At 53.1% G+C, this 25,703-nt stretch overlaps 1 protein-coding gene across 1 annotated transcript in view; it reads right to left on the reverse strand.

Annotated features, from left to right (window-relative positions):
* ADAMTS2 (ADAM metallopeptidase with thrombospondin type 1 motif 2) overlaps positions 1 to 14,584 on the reverse strand; it is a 239,037-nt gene extending 224,453 nt beyond the window's left edge. The window contains exons 1-2 of the mRNA XM_019661378.1: positions 14,328 to 14,584; positions 13,013 to 13,407 (exon numbers count right to left, since the gene is read on the reverse strand). Coding sequence (XP_019516923.1) covers positions 13,013 to 13,407; positions 14,328 to 14,448 — 516 coding nt within the window. The 5' untranslated portion in view covers positions 14,449 to 14,584. The remainder of the gene's footprint in view (positions 1 to 13,012; positions 13,408 to 14,327) is intronic.
* Positions 14,585 to 25,703: the final 11,119 nt, after the last annotated feature.

Here is a 25,703-nt window from a genome sequence, read left to right on the forward strand (position 1 = left end):
CGGGAAGAGTGCAATGATGGTGCCAACTTGGGCCAGTGAAGCAACATCCTCCACAACTAGACTGAAGAACAAAATGACAGCAACTTGTCTGTTCCCCTTGCCCCAATTCCCCAGCACTGTTCCCCTTCCCCCAATTCCCCAATAAAAATCTTTAAAAAAAAAAAGTACAATACTTCACTGAATAACATCAAAACAGAATTAAATCAATTGAAAAACATACCATGTTCCTTTTAAATACTGTAAATTATGTCAGTTCTTCCTTTAGTTGGTTTCTCAGTTTAATTTAATGTCAATCAAATTCACAAGGGATGTTTTTAACCTGACAAAACAACTCTAAAATTCAATTGAAAGAATAAACAGATGTGACCAGCCAACAAAAGAATAACAGCAAAAGGGGCAGTATCTAGACAGATGTTTCAAAGCAGAACCGCCCCACAGAAACGAGTGTGAGCCTCAGGTGCTGCCACGTTAGGAAAAAAAGAAAGAAAGAAAAGAAACAGGTGAAATTAATTTCAGCAATAGAGCTTATTTAACACAACATATCCAAAATATTATGATTTCAGACCATAATTTCAGACCGTAAAATTATCAGTGAGATATTTGGTATATTTTTTTGCACTAACTGAAATTTGGTCTGTATTTTCCACTCAGAGCACTTACTTCCCAGGTCAGACCAGCCGCATTCAGGTATGCAATAGCCTCATGTGGCTCGTAGCTACTACCATAGTGGACAGCACAGCTGTAAAGTAGCTAATATTTTAGATATCAGTGTTAAAGCTCTAACAATGAACACAATTTAGTACAGGCAGAAGGACAGACTGACAGAAAAATAGCATTTATCTATGATATCACCTAACCTGAGGTTTCATTTGCAACTGACTGGAGATAGTTTGTGGCATAATACATTTTGTGCAGACAGTTGACCCTTGAACAACATGGATCTGAACTGTGTAGGTCTTCTTATACGTGGATTTTATTTAAAATGACCCTTGCAATTCAATTGACCACAGCCCAATTGATCCATGCAGTTCAAACCTGCATTGTTCAACTGGCGGTTGGGAGTCTGCATATGCAGAGGACCCACTTAAGTTACAACTGCATGGGTGGTGGGCGCCTCTAATCCCCAAGTTGTTCAAGAGTTAACTGCATGTCCCTATTGTTCAGACTCGTGAACCACTTTTTATCATACCCTCAGAAGCTCTGTCCCAGTCGGACTGGCCTCTACTGAGCCTTAGACAAACCTTGCATGAAACAAAAATACATCTTATTTGCCATGTGGTCCCAATCCTGCTTTCAAAGGAGAAATACTCTGGTTCAGAGACAAATCCTTGAGTGTCCTGCTTCCACAGCAGGCAAGGGCTCATCTCTCTGGCATGAAGGGCGAGCTCTGTGGCCGCCCTGCTTCCTCTGCCTGGGAGCTTCATGTCAGCTCTCAGACAGGGCCCTGAAATCATTTATAACTTTATAATAACAGCAAAACTGCATCTCCAGGACTCTAAGACACACACACACATGTCATATTTACCATCTTACCACGATGAAATCAGTGGGTTTTATCTCTGCTGGCAAGCAGCAGCAGTCGCAGGGTGGCTGGCATTGCCTGGCACTGCCTGGCACACACTGGCTCAGCTGTGGCATTTCATACTGCCATCCTTTGCTTGAGTTATGTGTGGGATGGGCACTTCTTGTGTTGAGACCCTTACCACTCAAATGTCTTTGAAAAGTCATACTGTGGATGTCAAAAAGTCTGTACAGGAAGGCATGGAGGCAGTGACATGTGTGGCTTTGGCATGAGTGAGGAATGACCGTGACCCCCTGCTTCACCAAAAAGAGGAAGACACGCAGAGGCAGATGGAGCCAGTCACACACTAAGTAAGCAAAGCAAGCGAGGCAGGAGAAATGGCTCGCTGCTCCCAGCAACTAGGGCAGGGTGGCTGCTGCCCATGTGGCTAAGGCACCATGAAGCAATTTAATAGGGAGTGTCCCCTCTTTCTTGGTGTGCCTTATAATTGAGGGCACCTTAGATTGGAAGAAATACAGAACCGCCAACTTTTCCTAAACCCCAAGCCTGGGCTAAGGGCTTGTCATGCAGCCATCCTTCCAGGTAGATGGGTAGATGTGGCTGGATCCCCACTTCCCAGTGGATTCAGCCAAAGATGAGGCCCTTGTCCAGGTTGGCAGCTGTGTGGGGCAGAGCTGACAGTGTGACCATGCAGCCTCCAGCCCACACTAAGTCTGCTGCTGGCCCTTCAGTGCTAATCACTCAATTGTGCACGGCCAGGCAGGGCAGTGCTGAGCCTGACTGGTCTCTCAGCACTGCCTGGGGCCTAGGTCATGGATGCCAGTGTTTCCTCTGCCTCCACGGGCCCTGGAGTAGATGCGCAGTGTAATTGAAATTCATGCATGAGCCCGAGGAGCTGGCTCCAGGCTCGGGAATAACTTCTCCATATTAATGGCAGCACTGCAGACCCGGTGGGCAGCTGACATTTAATATAAAGCATATGCAGCACCAGGAGAGGCTCCTACCTGGGCCCTCCCATTCCAGAGTATGGCCTACCATAGGTGGCCTAAGGTCATACCAAGATTCAGAGGGCTGGGTCTTCCTCTTCCCTCAGTACCTCCACCCCACCTCAGTCCTCTCCCCTGCAGGAAACCCTGCCAAGAACACACACATGTACACACACTCACACCAGAGTGCACACACGTACACCCACACACTTACATACTTGCTCACTCAAATGCACACACTCACATGCAGACACCCACACATGAACTCACATGCACATACTCACGTCCTACATACAGATATGCATGTACATACACAAGTGTACACACTCACCTGCATACACACATCTTCACACACACACACACACACACACACACACTCCCATGTATACATGCACAAACATGCACACATGTTCATATATGCCCTGCAGCCTGATGTGTTCTGGCAGCAGCACAGAAACCCCCCCACCCATTGCCTGGGCAGGGGAGGACAGTGGGGATAACAAAGGACGTATCTGCCTGCTAGTACAGACCCAGGGTCCAGGAGGGGCCCCCCACACACCTGCCCCTATAGATCTCAGAGACCAGAGTAGGAGGCCCATGCCACAGCGCAGGTCACTATGCACCAAGGCCAGCCTCGATGCTGAGGGTTCCCGTAGCTCAGGGCAGATGAGCCCCTTGATGACGACTCTGCTCATGCTGGCTGTGGCACTTGTGGTCCTCACAGCAGGCCTGGGTGAGAGACCAGCCTTCCCCACCTCCCAACTGACGCTGGGCAAGGGTCTTCATTTGCTAAGTGCTGGGCGCCGGAGGAACCTGAAACCTGCCAACATCTGAATGAGCAGCATCGTTACACTCAGCAACCAGTTACAGAAACACACGGCCCTGCAATGGGATCAGGGCATGGGGTGGCACGGTGCCAAGGGATGGCCCCGGAAGAGCTGGCCTCCCTGGGCTCAGGTTCAGAGAGCAGTGACTAACAACACTGGCCTTCATGAGGGGCCAAGTCGGACTCCACTATGCTCCACCCTAGAGGATTCCAAGGGGAGAGGTGACCACACACAGCGAAAGCCCTACAGATCCAAGTAACTCAGAGGCACCTGGGTTTCCTCATCTGTAAAATGAGAATAGCAGGGATTGGCTTATAGGACAATTGCAGGCACAGGGCACATGTGGCAAGCAGAGGTAGAAGGTGCAGACGATGACCTCTGACCGCCTTCTCTGTAGGAACAGCGCTGGCTGCCGGGAGTCCTCAGGCGCCTCTATGCAGGGCTTTCATGGCCAATCAGCAGGGTGATCAAGGCCCTACCCCGCCTTCCCGTGTAGGATGGAGCATGTGACTCAAGTCATAACCAATCAGCACATAGCATCCATGGGCCACAGTGATTGGCTATGGAAAGGTCCTGTGACCTATGCCTGTCCAATCAGAGTGAAGCTCAGGACCCTGTTCAGGACCTCCAAAAAATAGATTGCTTTCCGTTATTACTAGGCTGTCCCTTACTAGGGTGGTAATTGGTGTGCAGGCCACCTCAGCCACTGGTCCCCCAGAGAATAAAGTCAGGCAGGGGAGAAGCTGGGCCAGGGAGGTCCACCACCCCACCCCTTAATTATCCACCCAATCCCAGGAGTCCTCAGGTGCCATGTTTTATTGTGGTAAAACATATACAAAATTTACTCTTCACCATTTTAGTGTATAGTTCAGTGGTATTAAATATGTTCATAATATTGTTCAACCGTCACCACCATCCATCTTCAGAACTCTTTTTTTCTTGTGAAACTGAAACTCTGTGCCCATTAAACATTAACTCCCCATTGCCCAGCCTCCAGCTCCCAGCCCTGGCACCCACCACTCTATTGCCTGTCTCTGATTCTCTAAGTGTCTTTAGATGCCTTATTTGTTGAGGAGATGGGTCTGGGTTTCAGACCACGGATGTGCTTACACCATTCTGAGTAGCCACCATGACACAGTTGGGGGGGGCGGGGACTTCAGGCTGCCGCTCTGCCACCTGGAGCACAAACCTCTGACAAGTCAGCCTGGATCATGGCAGCCACTGGTCAGTGCACATGCTACCACTGCCCCTGCCCCTGCAGGGAAGAGCCCCTGGAAGGTCCCTTCACTCCCACCAAATCACCCCCAGTGAGAAGTGGTGGTGAGGTCAGCCAGGAGGTTGTGGATGCCACAGAAGGGTGCATGGGGTGGCCGTGATAAAGGCTGGGCTCTCAGCGAGTTCCTGTCGATGCTAAGAATGAATGTGCCTGTTAAGAAGGACTCCTGATGGCGAACTGGGCTCAAATTTATAAACAGAGTCTAGCAGTCATTGCTACACCTGGGCCTCTCATGTTCTCCCTACTTCAGGGAAAAGCTGCACTGAGCAGTCTGCCTCCTGGCCTGTGTTTCTGCCAGCTGAGTCGACCCTTATAAAGGAGTTTCTAGGCTCATAAACCAACCAGTGGGCTGAAGATCTGCCCCGGCAAATCAGGGCTGTGAAGCTATAGCCTCGTTTGCATCTTCACCAACCAATCAGGACAGTGCTGCTTGAGCCAATCAAACTGTGAGGATTTGGACCAATTTACATAGAAATGGACCAATTAGGGATTGGAGGTGGGCACTCTTCTCTATATAAGTCAGCTTCACTGCTGCCCCAACAGAAGGTGTTTTCAGTTTCCGTAGAAGACTGTTTACCTGTAATACCAGAACCACTTCGCTTCAGCTGCCTCACTCCTGCTACTTCAACTGAGCTGTTCCACAGCTGAGCTATTTCATAATTGAGCTGATTCAGCCATGCTGTTCCACAATTAAGATGTTTTCACTGAATAAAGTCTCCTCCCAGCCCTAAGCCGCACCCCAAATTGGGGGCTCCTGTTGGCGTTGAATTGGTGACAACAGCCTTGGGTTGACATTCCCCAGTATAGTTAGTCCCTGCCTGCAGGGAGCCCTGGCCCATCTAACCATCCTGCTGTCAGCACAGCTCCAGTACTTTCACATCGGCCTCTGGAGGCCCCTTCAGGGACCTCAAGACCCACACAGGGTCTTCACACTGGGCTTACATGCCAGCATGATGTCAACAGACTCAGAAATGCAGCGTTCTGAAGAAACATCGGAGGGTCGGGCAGCAAAGAGCCCACTAGGGGCGATAATCTATCAAGGGAGGCAGGGCATGAGCTCACCAGGGTCCCTCCCTCTCCTTCTGCCAACCCTGTCCCCTCACTTGTGTCTGGTCCCCATCTGGCCCCTAAAACACTTATAGTTTCCCTGAAGAGTCCCAGAAATGGTTGGCTCCAACTTCCACTCTCCACCTGGGCAAACTGAGGTTGACGGTAGGAGGCCTTGCCCAGGGTCACATGGTGACTTGCCAGAGCCCAGTCCAATGTCTGCTCACACCCACCCAACCCTTCCCCATACAGGCCCAGGGGTGCATCCCTCCCCTACTTAGTTTTATTTAAACCAGGGATTTTGAACTAGGATTTCAGAGACCCCAGAGGGATATGCAAAACATGAAAACCACACAAAAACACATGTGTATACAAGTGCTCCCCTGTGAGAAAGGAGACGGAACTTCAGCCATTCTCCAAGGGGGCCTGCCCCACTGAATGTGGACATTCTGAAGTTGCCAGCAGAGCAGACCAGGAGAGGCAGGCCAACCCTGAGCACTGAGGGCACAGAGTCTCGGTGGTGATTCCCCCACCCTTCCCTGCACTAACTTCTGCCCCCATCTTCCCAGGCAATCACATTTCATGGCTCCCAGCTGAGCTCTTCCCAGTCAGATCTGGGTCCTGCAGACTTAGCCAGGCCCAAGTTTCCCATGGCATAAGTTACCAAGAAGCATAGAGTGCAACATGGCATGTAAATATCTGGGGCACTTCCTAGATGAAGTGCCATTTAGCTGAGACCTATGGAGTGAGCCAAGTAGAGGGAGAGACAAGAGTAGACGGGGTGAGGGCACAGCCTGTGCACAGGCCCTGAGCTGGGAGTATCCAGTGTTGGGTGAACTAAAAGCTCAGTGTGAATGGAGTGCAGGTATGAGTGACAAATGAGGCTGGAGACCACTGGGCCATGTCTTGGGGGACCTTGAATGCCAGGCCAGTGGGTTTGAATTTTTTTTGCCAGGTTTGAATTTTTTTTTTTTTAAAGAGCAATGAGAACCACTGAAAGGTCTTAAGCAAAGAAATGATGTGATTTAAAGTGTGGTTTATAAAAATCAGTCTGGCCGCTGTATGGCAAAAGAGTTGCTAGGGAGAGACCAATTAAGAGCAGCTGGGGAACACAGGAGCAAAAAGACAGGGCTTGGGGTCAGGTGTGGTGGAGAGATGGGAACTGGAATGAAGTTCGGAGATGTTTAGGATTCTGGGATCCCGGTCTAAGAAAGGAGTGAGGTCTGGGAAGAGTGGAGAGATCCACTTCCATGTCAAAAGCATGGGGTCGCCCAGGGCAGGAGCCCTGGAGGCAGCGGGGCAGGCAAGTCTGGAGGAGTTCTGGGCCAGACATGGGGACCTGGAGCCCAGATGGAGTGTGATAGCAACTGTTTCATCTGCCTTGCATGCTTGTCCTTCCTCTTGCTTTTATGATAAAACCCCAATCCATTCCAGAGCTTGGGGATCTGACCCTCACCCTCAACCCCAAAGGTGGGCAAGAGACTCAGACCAGGCCCAGATCACAGTGATTGGCTTAAAGATAGGCCTGGACCCTAAGCAGAGCCCATGAGAGCCCTCCCCACGACTCTAGCAGGGACCATCCAGAAAGGAGAGCTCTGTATTTCTGAGAGATTCCTACCATGGAAAACAAATTAAGCAGGGCTGCTGGTGCCTCCGACATGGGGAGAGCCATCCTGAGATTAACACAGAGAGTGATAGGCCTGAAAGGTAGAGAGAGCATGTCCTGAAACCAGTCCTGAGCCCCCGGATATAGCCATGCCTGAAGGATGGCTTAGGACTCCTTAGGACTCCATGATGTCCCTTCTTTGTTTCATCCATGTAAGCTGGTTTTCTGTCACTTAAACTAAATGAGTCTTAAACAACGTGTAGGAGGAGGCTGAGGCGATCCTGGACAGCTGTGTAGATTGCCAAGAGCAGGAACCAAGCACGTGCCTCTGCTCTTCTGACCTGGGGAGCCCTGACACCAAGGGAAACCGGAAGTCCCCACAGCCCCTTTTTGTTGTGCCTGAGACCTTCTCACTGCCCTCCAGGCAATGCTGAGGCAGAGTGTGAGAAGGAAGACCCTTCACAGGGCAGCTGCAAGTCCCAGACACCCCTCACCCCCAGCCCCACAGCCTAAGCCTGCCGCACCTGCCCACCCTCTCAAGCACCTGAGCCAGCTGGAGTCCAGTACGTGCCTCAAAGGCAACAGCCTTGTTAGGAAAAATGAAACGTGTTTCCATCCCTTAGGCCAGTGAATGACCTCTCTAGGGCCTTTAGTGACTCTCAATAATGTCCAACAAAACTGGACAGAGCGGGAGCCTGGCCAGGATGGCAGCCCAGCAGGGGAGCCCCAGCCCACAAGGTAGCACCCCTTTGGCCTCTCTGAACCTTGGCCTTATAATGGGAGCTCTGCTCACAGAGTTATGGGGGTGTTCACCGCCCTCCTCAGGCTCCAGGCAAAAGGCTTCAGAGGCCAGACCCTTTCCACCAGCTAACCCTTGGAGGCTTCCACCGCTGCCCCTGTTTGGCCAGAGACACCAGGCTAGAGAGGTCCCCAGAGCTGCACTGAATGGGGACAGAGGTGGGGCAGGATGCTTTCATCCTACTGGTGTCCCCACTGCCATCACCCAACCATGAGGACTCAGGCTGCCTGCAGGGAGCTGCAGCCGAGTCGGTCAGTGGCTTGTCGGCGGTCACTTAGCCACCACGCCCACTCTCAGCTCCCACTCATTCACACTAACAATGGTCAAAGCCCTTGACTAAGAAGGCCTCCAGGAGTCAAATAGGAAAGGTAGGAACGTTTTAAAGAAATCCACCTCTTCATTTTAATATTTTTTGTTGGCATGCAAAAAAGGCAATAAAACGTAATAAGCATGGTCTTGAAGTCAAACAAACACATGTTCAAATACTGGCCGTGAAGTGTGAAGCAAGCTGTCTTGACTTTGGAGCCTTAGCTTTCTCATCTGTAGAATGGGGATAATATCAGACACCCATCATAGGGCATTGTGAGACGTAAACAAGGTGATGCGGCTGGGGTGCTCAGCAGGGAGCGTGGCACGTGGTGGGGGCACAGTGACCCTGTGATGTGCTATTATTACTTTTTATGCCAACAGGCTTCTCATTGGGTTTTGAATGAGTATATAAGAATGATGTGAGATTAGCACACCTATCCTGAGGCCCGAGGGGTACTCGAAAAGTCTCCCATAGCAATGTGGTGTGTAAGAATCATTTGCTAAGCATTATTTTCTCATGTATCATGAACAGGCAAACTTTAACCTTTCCCTGTGAATGTTATGAACAACTTCCGTCGAGTGGCTTTGTGAAAAAACCTGGGAACGCTCTCTGGAAATAAAGGGCATAGCATGTCTTATGAAGCATGTCTTCTGGCATTTCTTGAGTCTGCACCTCTACCTGACTCCAGTAGAATTTGCACCTTGGCTGGCCCCGGGTCCCAATCTCATATCATTTGGGGGAGCAGCACCCCTTACACTCTCCATCTATGGGGTTCTGCAAACCCCTGGTCCTGATTCTCATGGGAACTTCTGACCCCAGCCTGGTCAGAGTGATAGCCAGGACTCAGCTGGAATGTCAGCCTGGCACTGCTTGGACCCCTCGACTCGCCACAGGACGCCACCTGAGAACAAAGCCAACAAACACAGGAAGGCAGAGGCAGGAGACAGCAAGGGTCCTATTGACCTGGGGGGGCATCTAGATCCAGCCGTGCCTAAAGACTTACCATCACGTGAGCTAATAACGTCCCATGTCTGTTTAAACTAATTTGACTTGACTTTTCTGTCACTGTAACTGACAGGATCCTGACCAATACAGTGACATAAGAACCCCTTCGTACTAAACAGTTTAGGAGACTGCTGTCCATGGTAAACAAAGCTACTATCGCCTTCCTTGAAAGTGCAGAAACAAACTCTGGGGGCCGGGCAAGTAGATGAGCAAATGCACGTCCCAGGCCAGGGGCAGGAAGACAGGCCTGAAAGGTTCTGTGGCTCTTGGGAGAGGCATGTCTTACCTAAGTATCAAACCTAGGCTAAGACCACCACTGCCTGCTACGTCCTTCTCCACGCATCCTCCACACGTCTTCCAGGAAAGCTAGTTCCACATGTTCTGCCGAGAGGGGTTTCCCTGGTCCCACCTGTGTAGGAAGTGCTGGACTCACGGAGTTCCAGAGCCTTCTTGTCTACTGAACTCAGAGATCCCCATGGGCCCCTTGAATCTACCAATGGTCCGCTGAACCCTATGTGCTCAGAGCAACTTGAGGTGCAATCTGCAGGGCTCCCTTGCAGAAATGGGGCTGTAGAACCTTGCTTCTCAGAGCGCTGTCTAAGGCCCAGGAGCATCAGCCTGGGAGCGTATTAGAAGTGTGAAGCTCGGGCCCCGCCCCAGAGGCGCTGGATCAGAACCTGCATTTAACAAGCTCCCAGAGGGTCTGCACACACAGCTGCTCAGTTAGTCGCTACCTATGAGTGGAGAGCAGCAGCTGCACAGGAAGGGGCTCCATGTAGTGGGGTGGTGCAGGGCCTGGGCTGCTGGGAGGATGCAGTACACATGTCTGTGGAAGGCCTACTGAGGGGAAGGAACTGCCCAGGACGTACGGCTCCTGTTATCACATCTCAGTGTCCTCCACCCAGCCAGACATGGGAACACCGTGGCAGAAGAGGCTACACAGAACCAGGCCAGAATGATGTCATCACAGGCTGTGTGGCTTTAGGCAAGTCACTCAACCTCCCAGAGCCTCAGCTGCCCATCTGTAAACCAGGCATGGGGATCCCACCCCTGCAGGGTCGCAGTAAGGACCAGAGGTATGGTGAGTGAAGCTCTTAGCACACAGGCCTATCACTGATGCACTGAGGGACTTTAAGAGTTAAGAAAGTAATTGGTATAAAATCAGAACAGACACACATAACAGAAAGGGAAGGAGGAGGGAAGGAGGGAGGGAGGAAAAGAGAAGAATCAGCAGTGATGCTGTTCCACTGTCTTCAGACCATTTTTCACTGATAGCACTCAAGGTGTTTCAGGGAGGCCCCAGCCCCTCTTCCAACTCCAGTCTTCTTACCAGCCCTGCTGGTGTGTGTTCAGTATATGCGACATCTCACCATGGTGTCTCAACCAGGCTGATGCATACCTGGTACCTCGGCATATGCTCTGCCCTCTGCCAGAATTGCCAACCTGCGCAGGTGCCCACTGGCAGTGCATACATAGCCCCCAAGTTCATACTTTCTTTTTTTTTTTTAAGATTTTTATTGGGGAATTGGGGGAAGGGGAACAGACAAGTTACTGTCTTTTTGTTCTTCAGTCTAGTTGTGGAGGACATTGCTTCACTGGCCCAAGTTGGCACCATCATTGCACTCTTCCCGGGCGAGGCACATCAGTCGCCGGCTTCTGGACATCGGCTCACAGCGGTTGCTGGCTGCTGGCCGCTCACGCTGGCTGCTGGCTACACACAGTAGCCCATGGCAACCCACTGCAGCAGGGGCTGCAGCCTACACCATCACTGGTGACTCACAGCAGCCCAGCTCCAGGTTGAGCTGTTGTTCAGCATCTTAGCTGTAGAGGGCAGTGTCACTGGCCCTCATATGTGGGATCCGAACCAGGGCCCTCTGGCGTTGCAAGCCAGTTCTTAACCAACGCGCCACTCGGCCGGCCCCCCCAGGTGCATACTTTCAAGACCCAAGCCAGAGTGCCCCTCAGCCCATCAGCTGCCCTGAGCATGTGCGCCTGGGGGAGCAGCAGACCAGCCACATCACTTACTAGTACAGTGGACAAACACACTAGAGATGCTGGTTGAACATGATTCACTGAATGAAAAGAAGAATGAATGATATGGTGACAAAGTCTCCCTGAAATGCTCTCCATCAGAAGTTAACTAGTACACAGGAGCTGGCCCACCAACAGAATGCGCCCATGTCACCTCTTCCCAGCCCAGTTCACCCCACCCCACAATCCCCAGCACCCATTTTCTTTAATCTAGGAAATTCACCTCCAAAGTAAAATGAGACACAACCATGAGGCCTGGGACATCCTCAGAGACAACAGGGCATGAAGGGCTGTACCACATAAACCCAGCTCCTCCAAGGACATCGACAGTTGTTTTCAAGATGCCCAGGTTCTAACTAAATCCATCCAAAGGCAATGATTTTCCGAAGCAACAAGTGATACTTCCTGTGTCTCCATAAAAAGAACGCCAGCGGTTGTGGGGCTCAGGAGTAATTGCTGGCTCTGCAGCCAGCAGGAGGAGCCTGAGGACAGGGGCTGGGGCAGCAGGGCTGGGAGAGCGCCACCCCCTCTGAGCAGGAGTCCTCTGAGCAGCAATTAGAGCGGAACCCACGGTGGGCGGCTTAGATGTCTGGCCAGCACAGCCGGCCTGACCACCGCACACCCAATCCAAAATAGAAAACTGCAGTGGCTTCTGCCGCGTGCCAGGCCCCAGGACAGCCAGACAGAGCACCGCCAATGTCAGCCTCTTCCCTGAGCACGGATCCAGGCTTCCTCCAAGGCCCCTAATGGCAAGCCATGGTCCCTCTGGGCCCCTAGAAGTAGAACTTCTACACTGGGTGGCCCAGGCAGTCCCAGGAGGGGACAGCCCACCCAGCCTCTCTTCTGTCCTCCTGGGCCTGCCCATGGGCACCAGACCTTACATTTCCAAATGCTCCCTTTGGCTCAAAAATAGAGAGAGAAAACCGACTTTTCAAATAACCAGCTGAAGTTCAACAGGAAACCACAACATAAAAATCAGTGGCTCCTGGTTAGCCAGGAGGCAGAGAAATAACTGGGCATTTCATCGCCATGGTCTGCCCCCTGGGCAGGCATCACCCATACACACAGAAAAAATAAGACTGACTGCCAGCACACATGCTCCCCCCACACACACATACCACACATACTAAAATGTTCAGGATCACACACTCAACAGACACTGACACAAATGAGCAGAAACCTACAGATACACACGTGCACAAGACTCACAATGTCACATTCACGCGTTCACAGGTGCACAGGTACCCACACGCGAGTACACAGCGATATTCCAAAACACATGTGCACACACTCACAAAGATATACACATACCCTGGATGCAAGACAAGACCTGTGCCTGCAGGCCTAAAGGAGACACACAGGGGCTGGCTACTTGATCAGCACCTCAGAGCCCCTGCCCCTTCCCCCTGCATAAATTACCCCCTCTCCAGCCAATCAAAATAACTTGCCTTCCAGCCAACCCCTTCAGTCGATGCCCTGTGGTCTTATAGCAGAGAATGTCGTCAGTGCAGGCCTTGCCCTCCCAGGGGACTCCCAGGTAACCGGCTTCAGAAGCCCAGGCAAGGGTCATGGACAGAAAGGAGTGGGAGATGTTCGTACTCACCAGCCCGTCGCAGTTGCTTAGCGCCACGGAGGAGGCTTCAGTCAGGCCTGCCACGTCTCCGACGTAGAGGCAGGTCCCAAGTAAGGGCTCCACGCGGGTGGCGCCGGACTCGCCCTGCCACTCTACCGTGGCCCCTGGCGCCACTAGGCGGGCGTTGGGCCGCAGCCGCAGGTGCAAGTCTCGGCCGAAGATCGTGACATTGTAGAAAAGGCTGCCGCCAGGGTCCTCCTCGCTGTCCCCAGGGAAGCCTGGGAACTGGACTGGGGCGGCCCTGCGGACCCGAACCCCCTTCTGGGCTGTAGCCGCCGACACCACGTGGGACACCAAGCGTCCCTGGGCGTCAGTGCGCACCGGCACCGCCAGGATGCGCTCCGCTCCATGCCCCAAGGGCTCGCCTGCAACGGGAAGGGGCGTTAGAGCCGCTGAGACCTCAGAGCCCACAGCCCCTCTCCGCTGAGTCCCGCATCCCTCAGCCCCGCCCCCACTGCAAAGGGCATTCCACTCCGGCCTTCTCCCTACAGGGAAGGGGCGTTAACACAGCCAACACTCTGGAGCCCCGGCCGGTCCCGCTCTGGGACCCTGCAAGCCGAGTGCTCTGCCCCTTGCCCCGTTCCGGGTTGGGGCTCCGCGGGCTCCTCACAGTTCCTCAGGGGACAGGCGCGACAGAGCGTCCCCCGCCCGGTGAACCTACTGTCCTTGGCAGGACGTGGGGCGGCTCTGAAGTCATTCCTGGTTGGCCCCCTACCCGTGCGCCTCTACCCTTCAGTGGCCCCTGGGGCGGCGAGAACTGGGCTCCCCCCAGCACGGGCGGCCTGTCTTCCGTAACCAGCTCCTGCTGAGCCCGCTGCCGGTCCCCCGTCCCTGGAGGGGTGGAGCAGGGTCCCTCAGATCTTCGGGGATCCCCTCCGGGCCGCCCCAACCAATCTTCAGGGCCCCAGGCGGTGTGCTCGGCACCCGGTTCCTCCCGAGCGCCCCCGAACGCCAGCCCCGGCGCCGCCTCGCCCTGGTTCCCCCGGACCCGCTGGGGCTGGCGCTGCGCGCTCCGCCACAGGGCTTACCCGGCCCTCAGCCTTCACGCTAGGCGTCCCGGGAGGCACGAGGGCTCCGAGGTTCCCCCGGGTCAGAGACGCCCAGGTGCGTCGCGGGGCGCCCCCTGCGCTACCAACCCGGCCCCGAAGTTGGCCAACTTGGCCCCGGGCGGGGCTCGCGGAGTTTGCCCAAGTCAGGCTGGACGCCGCCTGCGGAGGGGCGGTGGGGAGCGCGGGGCGGGGCCCAGATGACTGGGGTCGCTGGCGTGGGGTCCAGCCGCACCTACCTGGGGGGGCGGCGGCGAGCCGGGCGTCCGCGGGCGACGGCAGCAGCAGGAGCGGCGGCAGCAGCAGCAGCAGCAGCGCGGGGCAGAGCAGGCGGCGATCGGCGCCAGCCGGCGGATCCATGGCAGCCGGACTGCAGCCGGGGCCCCGCACTCGCAGCCGGCGCGAAAGTTCCCCGCGCGCCGCCCAGCCCACATCTGGGGGCAGCTGGAGCCTCCCGCAGCTGCAGCACCGCAGGGCGCGGGGCGGAGGAGGCGAGGCGCGGAGGGGAGGCGGGGAGCGCCGAGGGGAGGCGGGGAGAGGGAAGGAGAGAGAGAGCCAGCGAGGCGGGCGGGAGGGAGAGGCGAGCGCGGGGAGGGCGGGGACGGCGGGCGCCTCAGCCTGCGGTGACCCGGCGCTTCTCGGCGCGGCCGCCGCCGCTGTTCCAGGCTCGCTGCGAAGCAGAGACACCCCGAGGCTGAGGCAGAGAAGCGCCGAGGGCCAGGCCGGGGGAGTCCAAGCATCCCCACCCAGAGAGTCCTCCTGGGGCGCTCTGGTCCCACCAGTCAGCCCTGTGACACAAGGGGCCTCCTCACACTCTCTCTAAGCCCTGAGGCAGGACAGGGCGCGGGGATGGGCGGAGCGGCTGAGATGGAGACCCCAGAGGTCAGAGTCGCTTTTTATAGGCAGTGCTGGCACTGCAGGGGCTACTCCAAAGATCAACTTTTCCCTTCCAGAGAGAGGCAAGGCTCCCCTCAGTCCCCATGTTCTCTCTGCCTGAAGTCTGTCTGCCTCAGTTGCAGCCTGGGAGCACAGCCTCTACCACCCACACCTGACCATGTGGCCTACAGCATAGGCAGTTTGCAGCTATCACCTGGCCTGGATCCCACGTGGGCATCCAGCGTCCTGGACTTTGCTCTCCCCCAGGCCCTGCCTGAAATAGCCTTTCTTCTCTACCCATCTTTTCCAACTCGGCATCCCAGACATAGCTCTCCATCCTGGAGCAGGTGTGATGTCAGAGCTCATCCCCAGCTGGAATCCCTCTTCTTCATCAAGGTCCTGAGCCTGGAGTCGCTGTCCTGCCAGGCCTGCTGCCCCAACATAGCAACCTTCCTCTCCAGGTCCTGCCTGGGAACCCCCTCCCAGGCATGTGTCTGTTGGAACATCTCTGCTACGTGTCCCAGATTCTGCCCCACTTCCCCGGCGGATGGACACCTGTCCCTTTGGATCTTTTAATTCATGCTGCCCCAGGCCTGTGTGCCCAAGGCTTGTTGGTCAGGCAGGGCCAGATGACTCAGGCCCCTTGCTGCCAACCAGGAGGGCCTGGTCTTACGGGAAAACACGTGACTTGCACAACCCACTGTAGTGGTGATTTCGTCTCCTTGGTTCTGTCATTTTCAGGACCCGGGTGTGAAAGCACTGCAGCTTGATGGCCATCTTCACCTTGTCCATGTCACCTGAGGGTGCTGAGACAGGACCCAGCCCCCAGGCATGGTGAACATTTGTTGTGAACAATAAAAATGGTGAAATTTCACATAAGAATTGAGATTTCTGACTTTTCTTGAGAAATTGGAATGTGTGGCCACACTGGGCCCACGGTTCTGCTGTGAACCCTTAAATGCCCTGTAGCTGGCTGTAGGTCCCCTTCCCCCAGCCCCAGCAGGTGTCTCTTCTGTGAACTCTGATGACACAGCTGGTTCCAGAGAAAGGGGGATGGTGATCAGTGCATGGGAAGAGAGATGACTCCACAGCTAGCCACCCTGGGGGACTTCCTGTAAGAAGCAGCCGGTGTTGAATCCTGAAAGCAGAGGAAGTCAGGCAGCCCAGAGTTGGGTCTGGCAAAGTGCTGTCTTGGAACCCATGACATGCTTCCACTCATTCCTCTTGTGGTTCTGGTGCTTTTTCCTCCTCAAAAGATGATTGACAACCCAACTAGCAGCCTCACTGACTTGGAGGGTCACATTCCACTACCTCACTCCTCTATCAGGCTTATGGTTGTTACCTCAGTCCTCCCCCCACCACCGTCATTATTTCTTTATGCACTGCTTCACCCTATACTTAAGTTTTTAAAGGATACTTTAAATCACTACCATAAATCAAAAGCCAACATCTCCATAAATCAAAGGTAACCGCCAAAAATAAATAAAATGGAAACAAAACATTTTTTTTATGAAGTTCAGATACTACTGCCTGCAAAAGGCACTGAGGCTGACGCTGCTTAACAAGTGTTGGTACAGTGGTGAGACAGCCTCGCAGAAGCAGGGCCCTTTCCTTCCAGGCAATGAGAAGGATGAAAGGAGATCCAAGAAGAAATGACTCTTGCTCTGCGGGTCATGACATTTTCTGAGGGGTCCACGTAACTAAATTATCTGCACACTTTGGAATACCAGCTCTTAGATATTCTTTGGAAAGAGGGTTTGTCTCCCTGACACTCCTGAGTCACCCCTGACAGCTGTTCCTGCCCATGTCACCCCTGACTCCTGGGACTCCACCCAAGTAAAGACCCTCCCCACCGTGAGTGGGAGGCAGACCGCCACCCTTGACCAGCCCACCCTGTTGTCCACACAAGGACACCCCCAAGGCCAAGTGGATGAGACAGGCTCACATGCATTGAAATTTACAGTCGAACCCTCCCCATAGGTGCCCTTGTGGACGTCTTCCAGCTTCCTGATCACGTATCTTCAGCTCAAGAAAAAAAGAGACACCTCCTACTTCTTCAAACATCCATGGCTCAGATCGCTCCTCTCCCTCTTCCAGAAAATGCTGCCTCCCCCCACTGCTGCCTGCCTCTCCCTCTGGCCCTTGTCCTCCTTCAGGTGAAGAGTGGGCACAGAAATTCCCAGTAGTTCTTTGTTCAAGTCCAGTTACTCATTCTCGACCTCAAAGACACAAACCAAGGAACACAGGGCCAACTCCACTCCAACACTTGGTTGAGTGTGTGTCATGTCTGTCTGCTTTTAGTTGAACTTGAATGTCTTTCGGTCTGTCACTCTCCTGCCTGACACAGTCCCCACCACTCTCTATTGTCCTACACATGCCTATTGCTCAGTATTGTTACCAGCCTGGTCCCTGAATAACTGGAGTTGCAGCCGGGATCTGGAATAGCCACTGTTGTGGGTAGCGATGAGGACAATTCAGCATGAGCTTGGGCCCTCCAACCCGCTTAAAAGCTCCCTAAGGATGTGAGGTGCAGAAAGAGATGAGGACCTTTACTGGTCATCTTGGGTGTCACAAATCACTGAGCATGCCTCAGAGCAGGGATGTTAAGAAAGGAGAATGTCTTCTGCACCCACCCCAGCTCTTGGGGGAGCAGTGCCTTGTCTTATTCTGAAGGGAGGAGCAGAGCTCTCCGCTCCACCTCTGGCTTCCAAGCCACACACACCAACACAGACCTCGTCAGAGCCATCCCTTGTGGCCACACAGAGCCCAGAAGTTCTGCCCTTTGACGAGGTCAGCATTCTTGGCAGGCCCAGAGGGAGGCAGTGAGGTTTCACTGTCCTCCCTCCAGATAAGTAAGCTCTCAGAAGTTGGGGGGCCTGGGGAGGCACCTAAAGTTTTCCAGCCCCCTGGGGACCTGGACCAGAGCATAACAAGCAGTAAGGCCTTAGTGACCTTGTCAAGGCACCTCTGAAGACAGCAGTTCTGTCCCCTCCACTGTTGGCAAACAACAGGCACAGTAACCCCATCAGATGCACTGACAGAGTCCTGGCCAGGAGCGGCCGTGGTAAGCAGTATGTCAGGGGAATGCTGACTGAACAGAACATGGCAGCGGGTGGCCTTTGGGAGTGTGGATCTTGCTGTTTCTTGAGCATCCCTACACACACACACACACACACACACACACACACACACACACACACACACCGGACAGGGAGCTGTGTCAGGCAAAACAGGAAAAAATGTGGGTGGTGTCCAGGCAGCAGTGTTTTCATTGCCATGTTCCACACAGAGTTGTCCCACCACCATTGGGATCAGTTCTGCCCGGAAGTGTAAGACAAAATACTTGAAGTTTGGAGGCTTGGGGATCCAGGTTCAGTCAACACTCCTACATGGAGGCACAAGCTACAGGCTCAGGCTCAGTATAAACAGTAGTGACCTGGGGGAGGATGAAAGGTCAGTACCCATTTGGGGCTGTCCTCTTGTATGTGTGCTCGACCTAGCAGAGAGGCAGCGAGGCCCACAGATTTTCAAGGGAATGTCTGGGAGTGGCAGGGAGAGACATCCTGGGCCTACTTGTATTCAGATATAGACCCCCTAGGTCCGTTTGTGCCTGGCCTCTCATAGAGGTCAGGGCTATTTGGTCCATTTCTCCCATCTGAGAAAGGTCTCTGGGTCCCTTAAGACACCCCTGGCTGCAAGTAACACAGCCAGTTTAAACCATAAGAAAATGCATGATCTCACCTACCAGGTCTGCATGTATGACAGATCCAGAGCTCAATCTGGCACTTCCACTGACCAGGTGGAAGGGTGGCCAAACCACACACAGGTATCCTGCCCTCTCCCAGAAGGGCCGGCTGATTCCCCTCTGGTCTGTGGGCCAAGGCGGGGACACATGCCCATTGCTGAACCAGCTGCCAACAAGGGGCAGGGAGTGTTACCGGGACAAGCCTAGATTAACAATCTGGGACAGAATGCATGTTAGGGGTCAGCCCCAGGGCCCCCAGCACCTCACTTGACTGTATTTCCAAATGAGAGCATGGCCCAGTCCCAGGTTACCCGCCCCTGCTTCTTCACGAGAGTTTGTTTCCCTTCCACGCCAGATGACATCATCTATAGAGCATGAAGAAGTAATTTCTTTACTTATAAACCCTGCACGTAACATGTGAAGGGCACAATTGTATTACATTGTAGGGTTGTGTGTTCAAATCCTTTGTAAGCCTGGCTGGGTATTTCCTTGCTTCCACTGCAAAGACGTGAATCGGTGGTCCTGGGTGATGCCTTGCTAGACCCCAGCATCCCTGGCCTCCAGTGCTTTATCCTCTGTAGGTGACCCACCCTTCATGTCAAGTTACTTCCATTCAGTCCAGCCGGCCTTGCCCAGTTCACAGCATCTGGAGTGGGCATTACAATGGCTAGAGCTTCCTGCTGGGGCTGGCAGTGACACCAACCATGGGACCCTAAGGCTATGATGCAGTGGGAGGAAGCTCTAAGTGAAAAGGTGAAAGGCTTTGGCCATCACCGTAGCCACCAGGGACTCCCTGGGAACCCCACTGCTCCTCCACGGGATGCCAAGGGGTCTCTGCCCCATCTCAGGTCCTATCACTAGTAGGGAGGGCCTTCTAGGCTGGCTCCCTTCCAGCAGCTGCAGAGGGTCCCTCCTCCTGTGCAAGTCCCACACAAAGTCCCCAGTACATTTAAGGTGGAGCTCATGGGGGAACTGGCCACCTCTGGCTCCCTACAAAATCGTGTCCCTTTCTTCTCATTGTTCCAGCAATAAAAGAAGAAAAAAGAAAGATTTACCCATATCTTTTTTATTATTATTATTAGTTTCAGGTGTACAAAACAATATAGGTGGACCTAGAGTACATTATACCCATATCCTTTGTGCAATGTTTTAGAGTTTTGATTTTTAGTGAAATAAATTGTCCCCATGCCAGTGACTCTTGCAGGCTCTCTACAGATCTGGCTCCAGGCACCCCCTCAGGAGACTTTTCTCTTCACACTGTCCCCAAGGCCTCTGGCAACTCCTTAGAGCCATCCCTATGGATGCCATCCTGTCCGCACACATGTGGTCCCCCTCAGCTACGTCCCCGGCCCCTCTCCTCCTGGGCAACCACACCCTTTCCCACGGGTTCAAGAATCTGTGCACCCATGACTCCAGCCATGTCCACTCCACTCTGCAAATGCAATAACCCTCAGGTGGCCCCATCAAGGTGTCTCAGAGCTCCAGCTCCTCACAGGCCCCATCTCCGCCCCACCCCCAGCCTGCTCTTATCCTCCTGGTCTCTCATTAGGGGCTCTGGGGCACCTGGGGCCCCTCCCTTCCTTGCCCCCACATCAAAGGGGTCACCAGCTCCATCTTTCTTCTCATTAGCTCTGGAATCTGTCCCTTCTCTCATGCCACTCTCTCTAGTCCAGGCCTTGTCACATCTCCCTGCTGGGCTCGGTGGTAGCACCCACGTGACCACCCTAGTTGGGCACCAGATGCCTGAAGTTAAGCCCATTGACTCATTGACTAAAGTGATGGGGTATCTCCAGCACCCCACACAGTGACTTGCACACAGTGTTCGGCCTGTCCACACCCCATGTCCTCGTCTGTGGGGCTGTGATCACAGGCCTGACCTCTTTCCCCACCTTGGGCAGCAGGTGCAGGGGAGGTCAAGTCCTCAGAGTGACCCTGAGACAGACTGCTTGGGCTCTGTCAGCCACTTTCCAGTCATGTGACCTTGGGTAACTAACTTAATCTCCCTGTGCCTCAGTTTCTTAAACTGTATATTGGGCATAACAATATCACCTACTTCACAGGGTAGTTTTGAGAGTTAAATGGCTTAACACACATGAAGGCTCAGAAGTGGACACCTTAGCTAGCACTGCTCTCTATCGCTGACTATACCCAGTGATACTGTGTACAGTATTGGGCTGGAGTCACAAAACTGTGTTCACTGGAAAATTTCCAGAGCATGTTGACCACATGCTTTTTTTCATGTTGTCACAGACTTTAGAACCAAACCTAGCTGCACTGCAGAACCTGGGTAGCGCGGATACCAGGGTGGATCTTGGCCTGATAAACGACCGGGCCGAAGGCTTGCAGGAAATACTGTGATTAACAAAACACAGCCTGGCACATAGTAGGTGCTCAGTAAATATTTGCCAAATGAAACAACAAAGTAACTACCAAAGATAGATGCTATCAAGAAAATAAGAGCACTTGCGATCTTGCTCCCTATCATCAGTTTTGGTCAATTAAATTCTTATAAAAATAAAAAATGAAAAGAAAAGTAAAAGAAATGTATGATATAGAATGCATGGGACCAGGAGGGGAGGTGGGGAAGGTTTAAGCTAAAAGCTGATGGGAGAGGAGTTTCCAGGAATGGGCAGTCTAAGTGGTGAGCATCTCAAGCAGAAAGACCAGCACATGCAAAGGCCCTGAGGCAGGAAGTGCTTTCTCTGCTTCAGGGAAGAAAGAGTGGCAGAGCCAGAGGGTGGTGAGAGAAGGAAGAGAAAAAGTGAAAGGCAAGCAGGGGTCACAGGGGAGGCAGAGCCTTGCTGGCTTGGCCGGGAGGTTACATTTTGTTCCAAGTTGAGGATTTAAGCAAGACCATGAAGAAAGGTGATGTTCATCTCAAAATGCTCTGGGAACTGGGAGCCCTCACTGGGACTTCCTGGGTCAGGGGTTTCCTGGAATCTTCTCAGGAGAAGGATCACACATATTCGTGCCACATGACCATCCCCATCTACCCTGGTGACTGGCCGGGCTGGGCCCCTGGAGTGGAAAGATGAAGACACTGGACTCAGTGTGACAACTCTTAGGTAAACTACCCTCCTTGACCCTTATGACACCCTACGAGGTGGAAGTACAACATTCCCACTTGCAGATGAAAAGGGGGCTGGAGCCATAAGGGCTCCCTGTAGAGCCCAAGCACTCACTGCCCACGAGGTGCTTCTCTGGGACCCTGGCCTTCTGAGGGTTCGGATCTGAGCATCCTTCTTGTAAATCCCTGCTCTTTGCCTAAAGTCACACAGTCATTGCTTATAAACTCATATATCATAACCAACACATGAGGGGCTGCCGACTGGTAGCCCACAGGGTTTTGTTTTTTAACTCAAATTATTCACTAAGACTTTTAAAAATCAAAAGATTTTCCATGAAAATATGCATCTCTGGCTTCTCTTGGGGGAAAAAAGCAAAAGAACACATCTGGCCACGCTGGGCCCACTGGGCCACAGGGCTGCCACCAACTGGAGCACAGGAACAGCACAGCCTATAGATGCTGTCCTAACCCTCACTGTCCCCACCCAGCTGCCTTCACCCTACACTGCAGGGCCCACCTGTGCCTTCTTCAGACGGGGCGGCTGGGACTTGGGCCTTTGCCCTCAGGCAGCCCGTGCATGGCCTGTGAGGGACCCAGGTGGGGAGTGGCGACAGCTCTCTCTGCTTACCTTTGCATCTCCCACCCAACCCCAGGCTTCTCTGCTATCTCACACAGGACCTGCACCATGGCCTCAGGTTGCGGGAACTTTCCAATAGGCTCCTTTTCATGATCCCCACATAGTATCAGTGGCCCCCTGCTGCTCACCAAGCGATAGTCCCTGTGGCTGAGGATACAGGGCCCTCCAAACATGAGTCTGAAAGCACAGCCCATTGAGACTATGGGTGGAGGGGTCATGGGAGTGCAGGGATGGGGATCATAGGAGAATTGCCATGTCAAGGCCTGGGGGCTTACCAACAAGTTTAAATGGATGGAAAGCAGCAAGCCAATTCAGGGCACCTGACAGAAAACTGTCCTGGGAAACGGGAGGCATGAGTGTTCATTTGCACATGTGTGCTCACACACACACCAGGTCACACGTGTGGTGGTACATGTATACAAACAGGCACACAGACACAGCTCATCCCAGCCCACAAACACCCACAGACCCAGATACACCTAACACACGCTCCAGAGCCAATGCAACACCCTGGCCTCCCTAATTGCATTTCTGAAAATGAGAAAGAGGAAATCGAATGAGTCTTGGGCCACCGCTGTTTCCCACGGCATTTTCCCATCTCCTGTCCGAGCGGCCAAGGCAACAAGCAGCCTGAGTTCTCAGCTGAGCCCCAGACTCCTTAGCAACCCTCAGCAGGGTCCAAGCTGAACCTGGCCCAGTCTGGCTGGCCTGCCGGCTCTGCCGTGTCCTCACCTGCCCTGGCCGTGAAGGCTGTGGATAGGAGCTGCCATCTCACCCCGGGGTCACCTGATGGTAGGAGCCACTGGCCTGCTTGCTGGGGCAGTGGAGATACACCATCAGGCTTTCTGTTCTCAGTGCCCTCCAGAGCACAGGACCCCAGCTTTTCACCATCATTATTGAGTCCAGGGGCCCTGCCCTATGCCTCCAAGAATCCTGCAGCCCTATGTCAAGAGCTGGGCAGCAGCTTCACAAAGGATCCCTTGACACACTCTGCACACCCTCTGATGTGGAGTCCCTCCTCCAGCACATGTCAGACCCCCTATTCCACATGGCATTTCAGAGCCCAGATGAAGGTCGCTGTTGGCCATGATGTTGTATTCAATTTTTGAGCAGGCAAATCACCTTATCAGCCACCGTTAGACCTGAAGTCAACTGGGACCCTCAGATCTGTTTTATAACAACATAATAAAGCCTTCCCCCCTCCCTGGATGTTGGCAATGGAGACTTTGAATGCAATTGCAGGCTTCACCGGCTTCCTTTTACTGGTTCTCATCTGTAAGACGATGAGGTGGACAGCTGAGGTCTGGTCTGAGGGTCCAGGCCCTACTCTCCTGAACTCTTCCATGGCACAAAAGAGACCTGAGAATCGCAGAGCCAGGGTGGACCTGGACAGACGAAGACCCTAAGCTCTGAGTGAAGCAGGCACTGAGGGACAACATGGCGCAAAGTCCATCAGAGGTTCTTCGTCTGCCAGGACTTCCCAACACATGGCAGCTGGGAAATGGGTGCCTCTAAAGGCCACGTTCCACTCCCTACAAACTGGGTCTTGACCCCTAAGACCTTGCTAAACCCCTGGCGTTGGCCTCACCAGACCCCGGGTGCTGCTTTTGGCCCTTCAGCAGGAGCCTTCCTCCCAGGCTGTAGCCTGTGCCGTCACTGCCGCCCAGCCTGGCCCTCCCCCATCTAGGGGAGGACAGGGCTTTCTGTAAGAGGCCCATCCCGCCCAGCAAGCTGTAGCCCCTCAGGGAAAAATCCCTCCAGCCTCACTTATAACAAACTAGTCTGTTGTGCAACTTTGCCACACAGAAGGTGCATGTGCCCAGCTTCTGTGCTGTTGCATAATTTTCCAGCTGTTTTCAGGACTGTTTCGTTTTTCGTCTGACATATTTCAGAAGCCATCTATAAAACTTAGACATATGTAAATGTAAAGTTGAGCATATGTGTGCAATGAACGATAAATGAGAAGTGAAAGAAGGGAGGTGTGGGACCAGGACTTAGCAAAAAGGCAGATGAAACAAATGTAAACATTTTGAATGCCACCTTCTAGAAGTCTGGGGAAGAAAATGAACTTGGACTCAATTGAAATGTTATGTTAGGGCCGGCGGAGTGGCGCGATGGTTAAGAACTCGCTTGGGATGCCAGAGGGCCCCGGTTCGGATCCCACATATGAGGGCCAGTGACACTGCCCTCCACAGCTAAGATGCTGAACAACAGCTCAACCTGGAGCTGGGCTGCCATGAGTCGCCGGCGACGGCGTGGGCTGCAGTCCCTGTGGCAGTGGATTGCCATGGGCTACCGTGTGTGGCCAGCAGCCAGCGTGAGCGGCCCGCAGCCGCAGTGAGCGGCCGTCCAGAAGCCGGCGACTGATCTGCCTCGCCAGAGAAGAGCGCAATGATGGTGCCAACTTGGGCCAGTGAAGCAACGTCCTCCACAACTAGACTGAAGAACAAAACGACAGCAACTTGTCTGTTCCCCTTTCCCCAATTCCCCAGCACTGTTCCCATCCCCCCAATTTCCCAATAAAAATCTTTAAAAAAAAAAAAAAGAAATGTTATGTTAAAGTGAAATATTTGTCCAGTAAAATTGGTGGTGTTTAATGTCCCTCTTTTCTAATAGTGCTATTTTATTTTTTTAGGAACAATCTCTAAAACCCCCACTATTTTTTGTAAAAGAAACTCTGTAGGCATTTTCTTGCCAAATATTTTGAACAGCATAACCCAAGATGCCCCTGTAAGGGGCAGAGAGGCATCAAGACAACAAATCCCCGATGCTGCCTCTTCATCTGTGCGGGACCATCACCACTCCCCCCACTCCCCACTGGAACCCTGGGTTGCTGCTGGACCTGCCTGGGTTCCATGTCACACAGGAGGACCCATCCTCGTGGAGCCAGGATCTGTCCAGGATGGATGGCACCCGTGAGTGGAAGCAGCTGAGCAGAGGGACCCAGGCCACAAGCTGGAGGCTTGCAGGCAGAATCCTGCCCATAGCCGTGTTTGGTGGGGACAGCACAGTGATTTTCTTTAAAAAAAAAAAAACTGAATAAGAGACACATAGGAGGTCTGACAATTAAGTTCTCGAACTTGTTGCAACAATATTGCTAACCTTTTTTTAATATCAGAGGGATTATTCATTATGAATTTGTACCAACTGGACAAATAGTTAACAAAGTTTACTATTTGGAAGTGCTGAAAAGGCTGCATGAAAAAGTTAGATGACCTAAACTTTTCACCAACAATTCATGGCTCTTGCATTGCAACAATGCACCAGCTCACACGGCACTATCTGTGAGG

This window comes from Hipposideros armiger, unplaced genomic scaffold (genome assembly GCF_001890085.2).
Source record: "Hipposideros armiger isolate ML-2016 unplaced genomic scaffold, ASM189008v1 scaffold_347, whole genome shotgun sequence".
NCBI classification, from domain to species: Eukaryota; Metazoa; Chordata; class Mammalia; order Chiroptera; family Hipposideridae; genus Hipposideros; species Hipposideros armiger.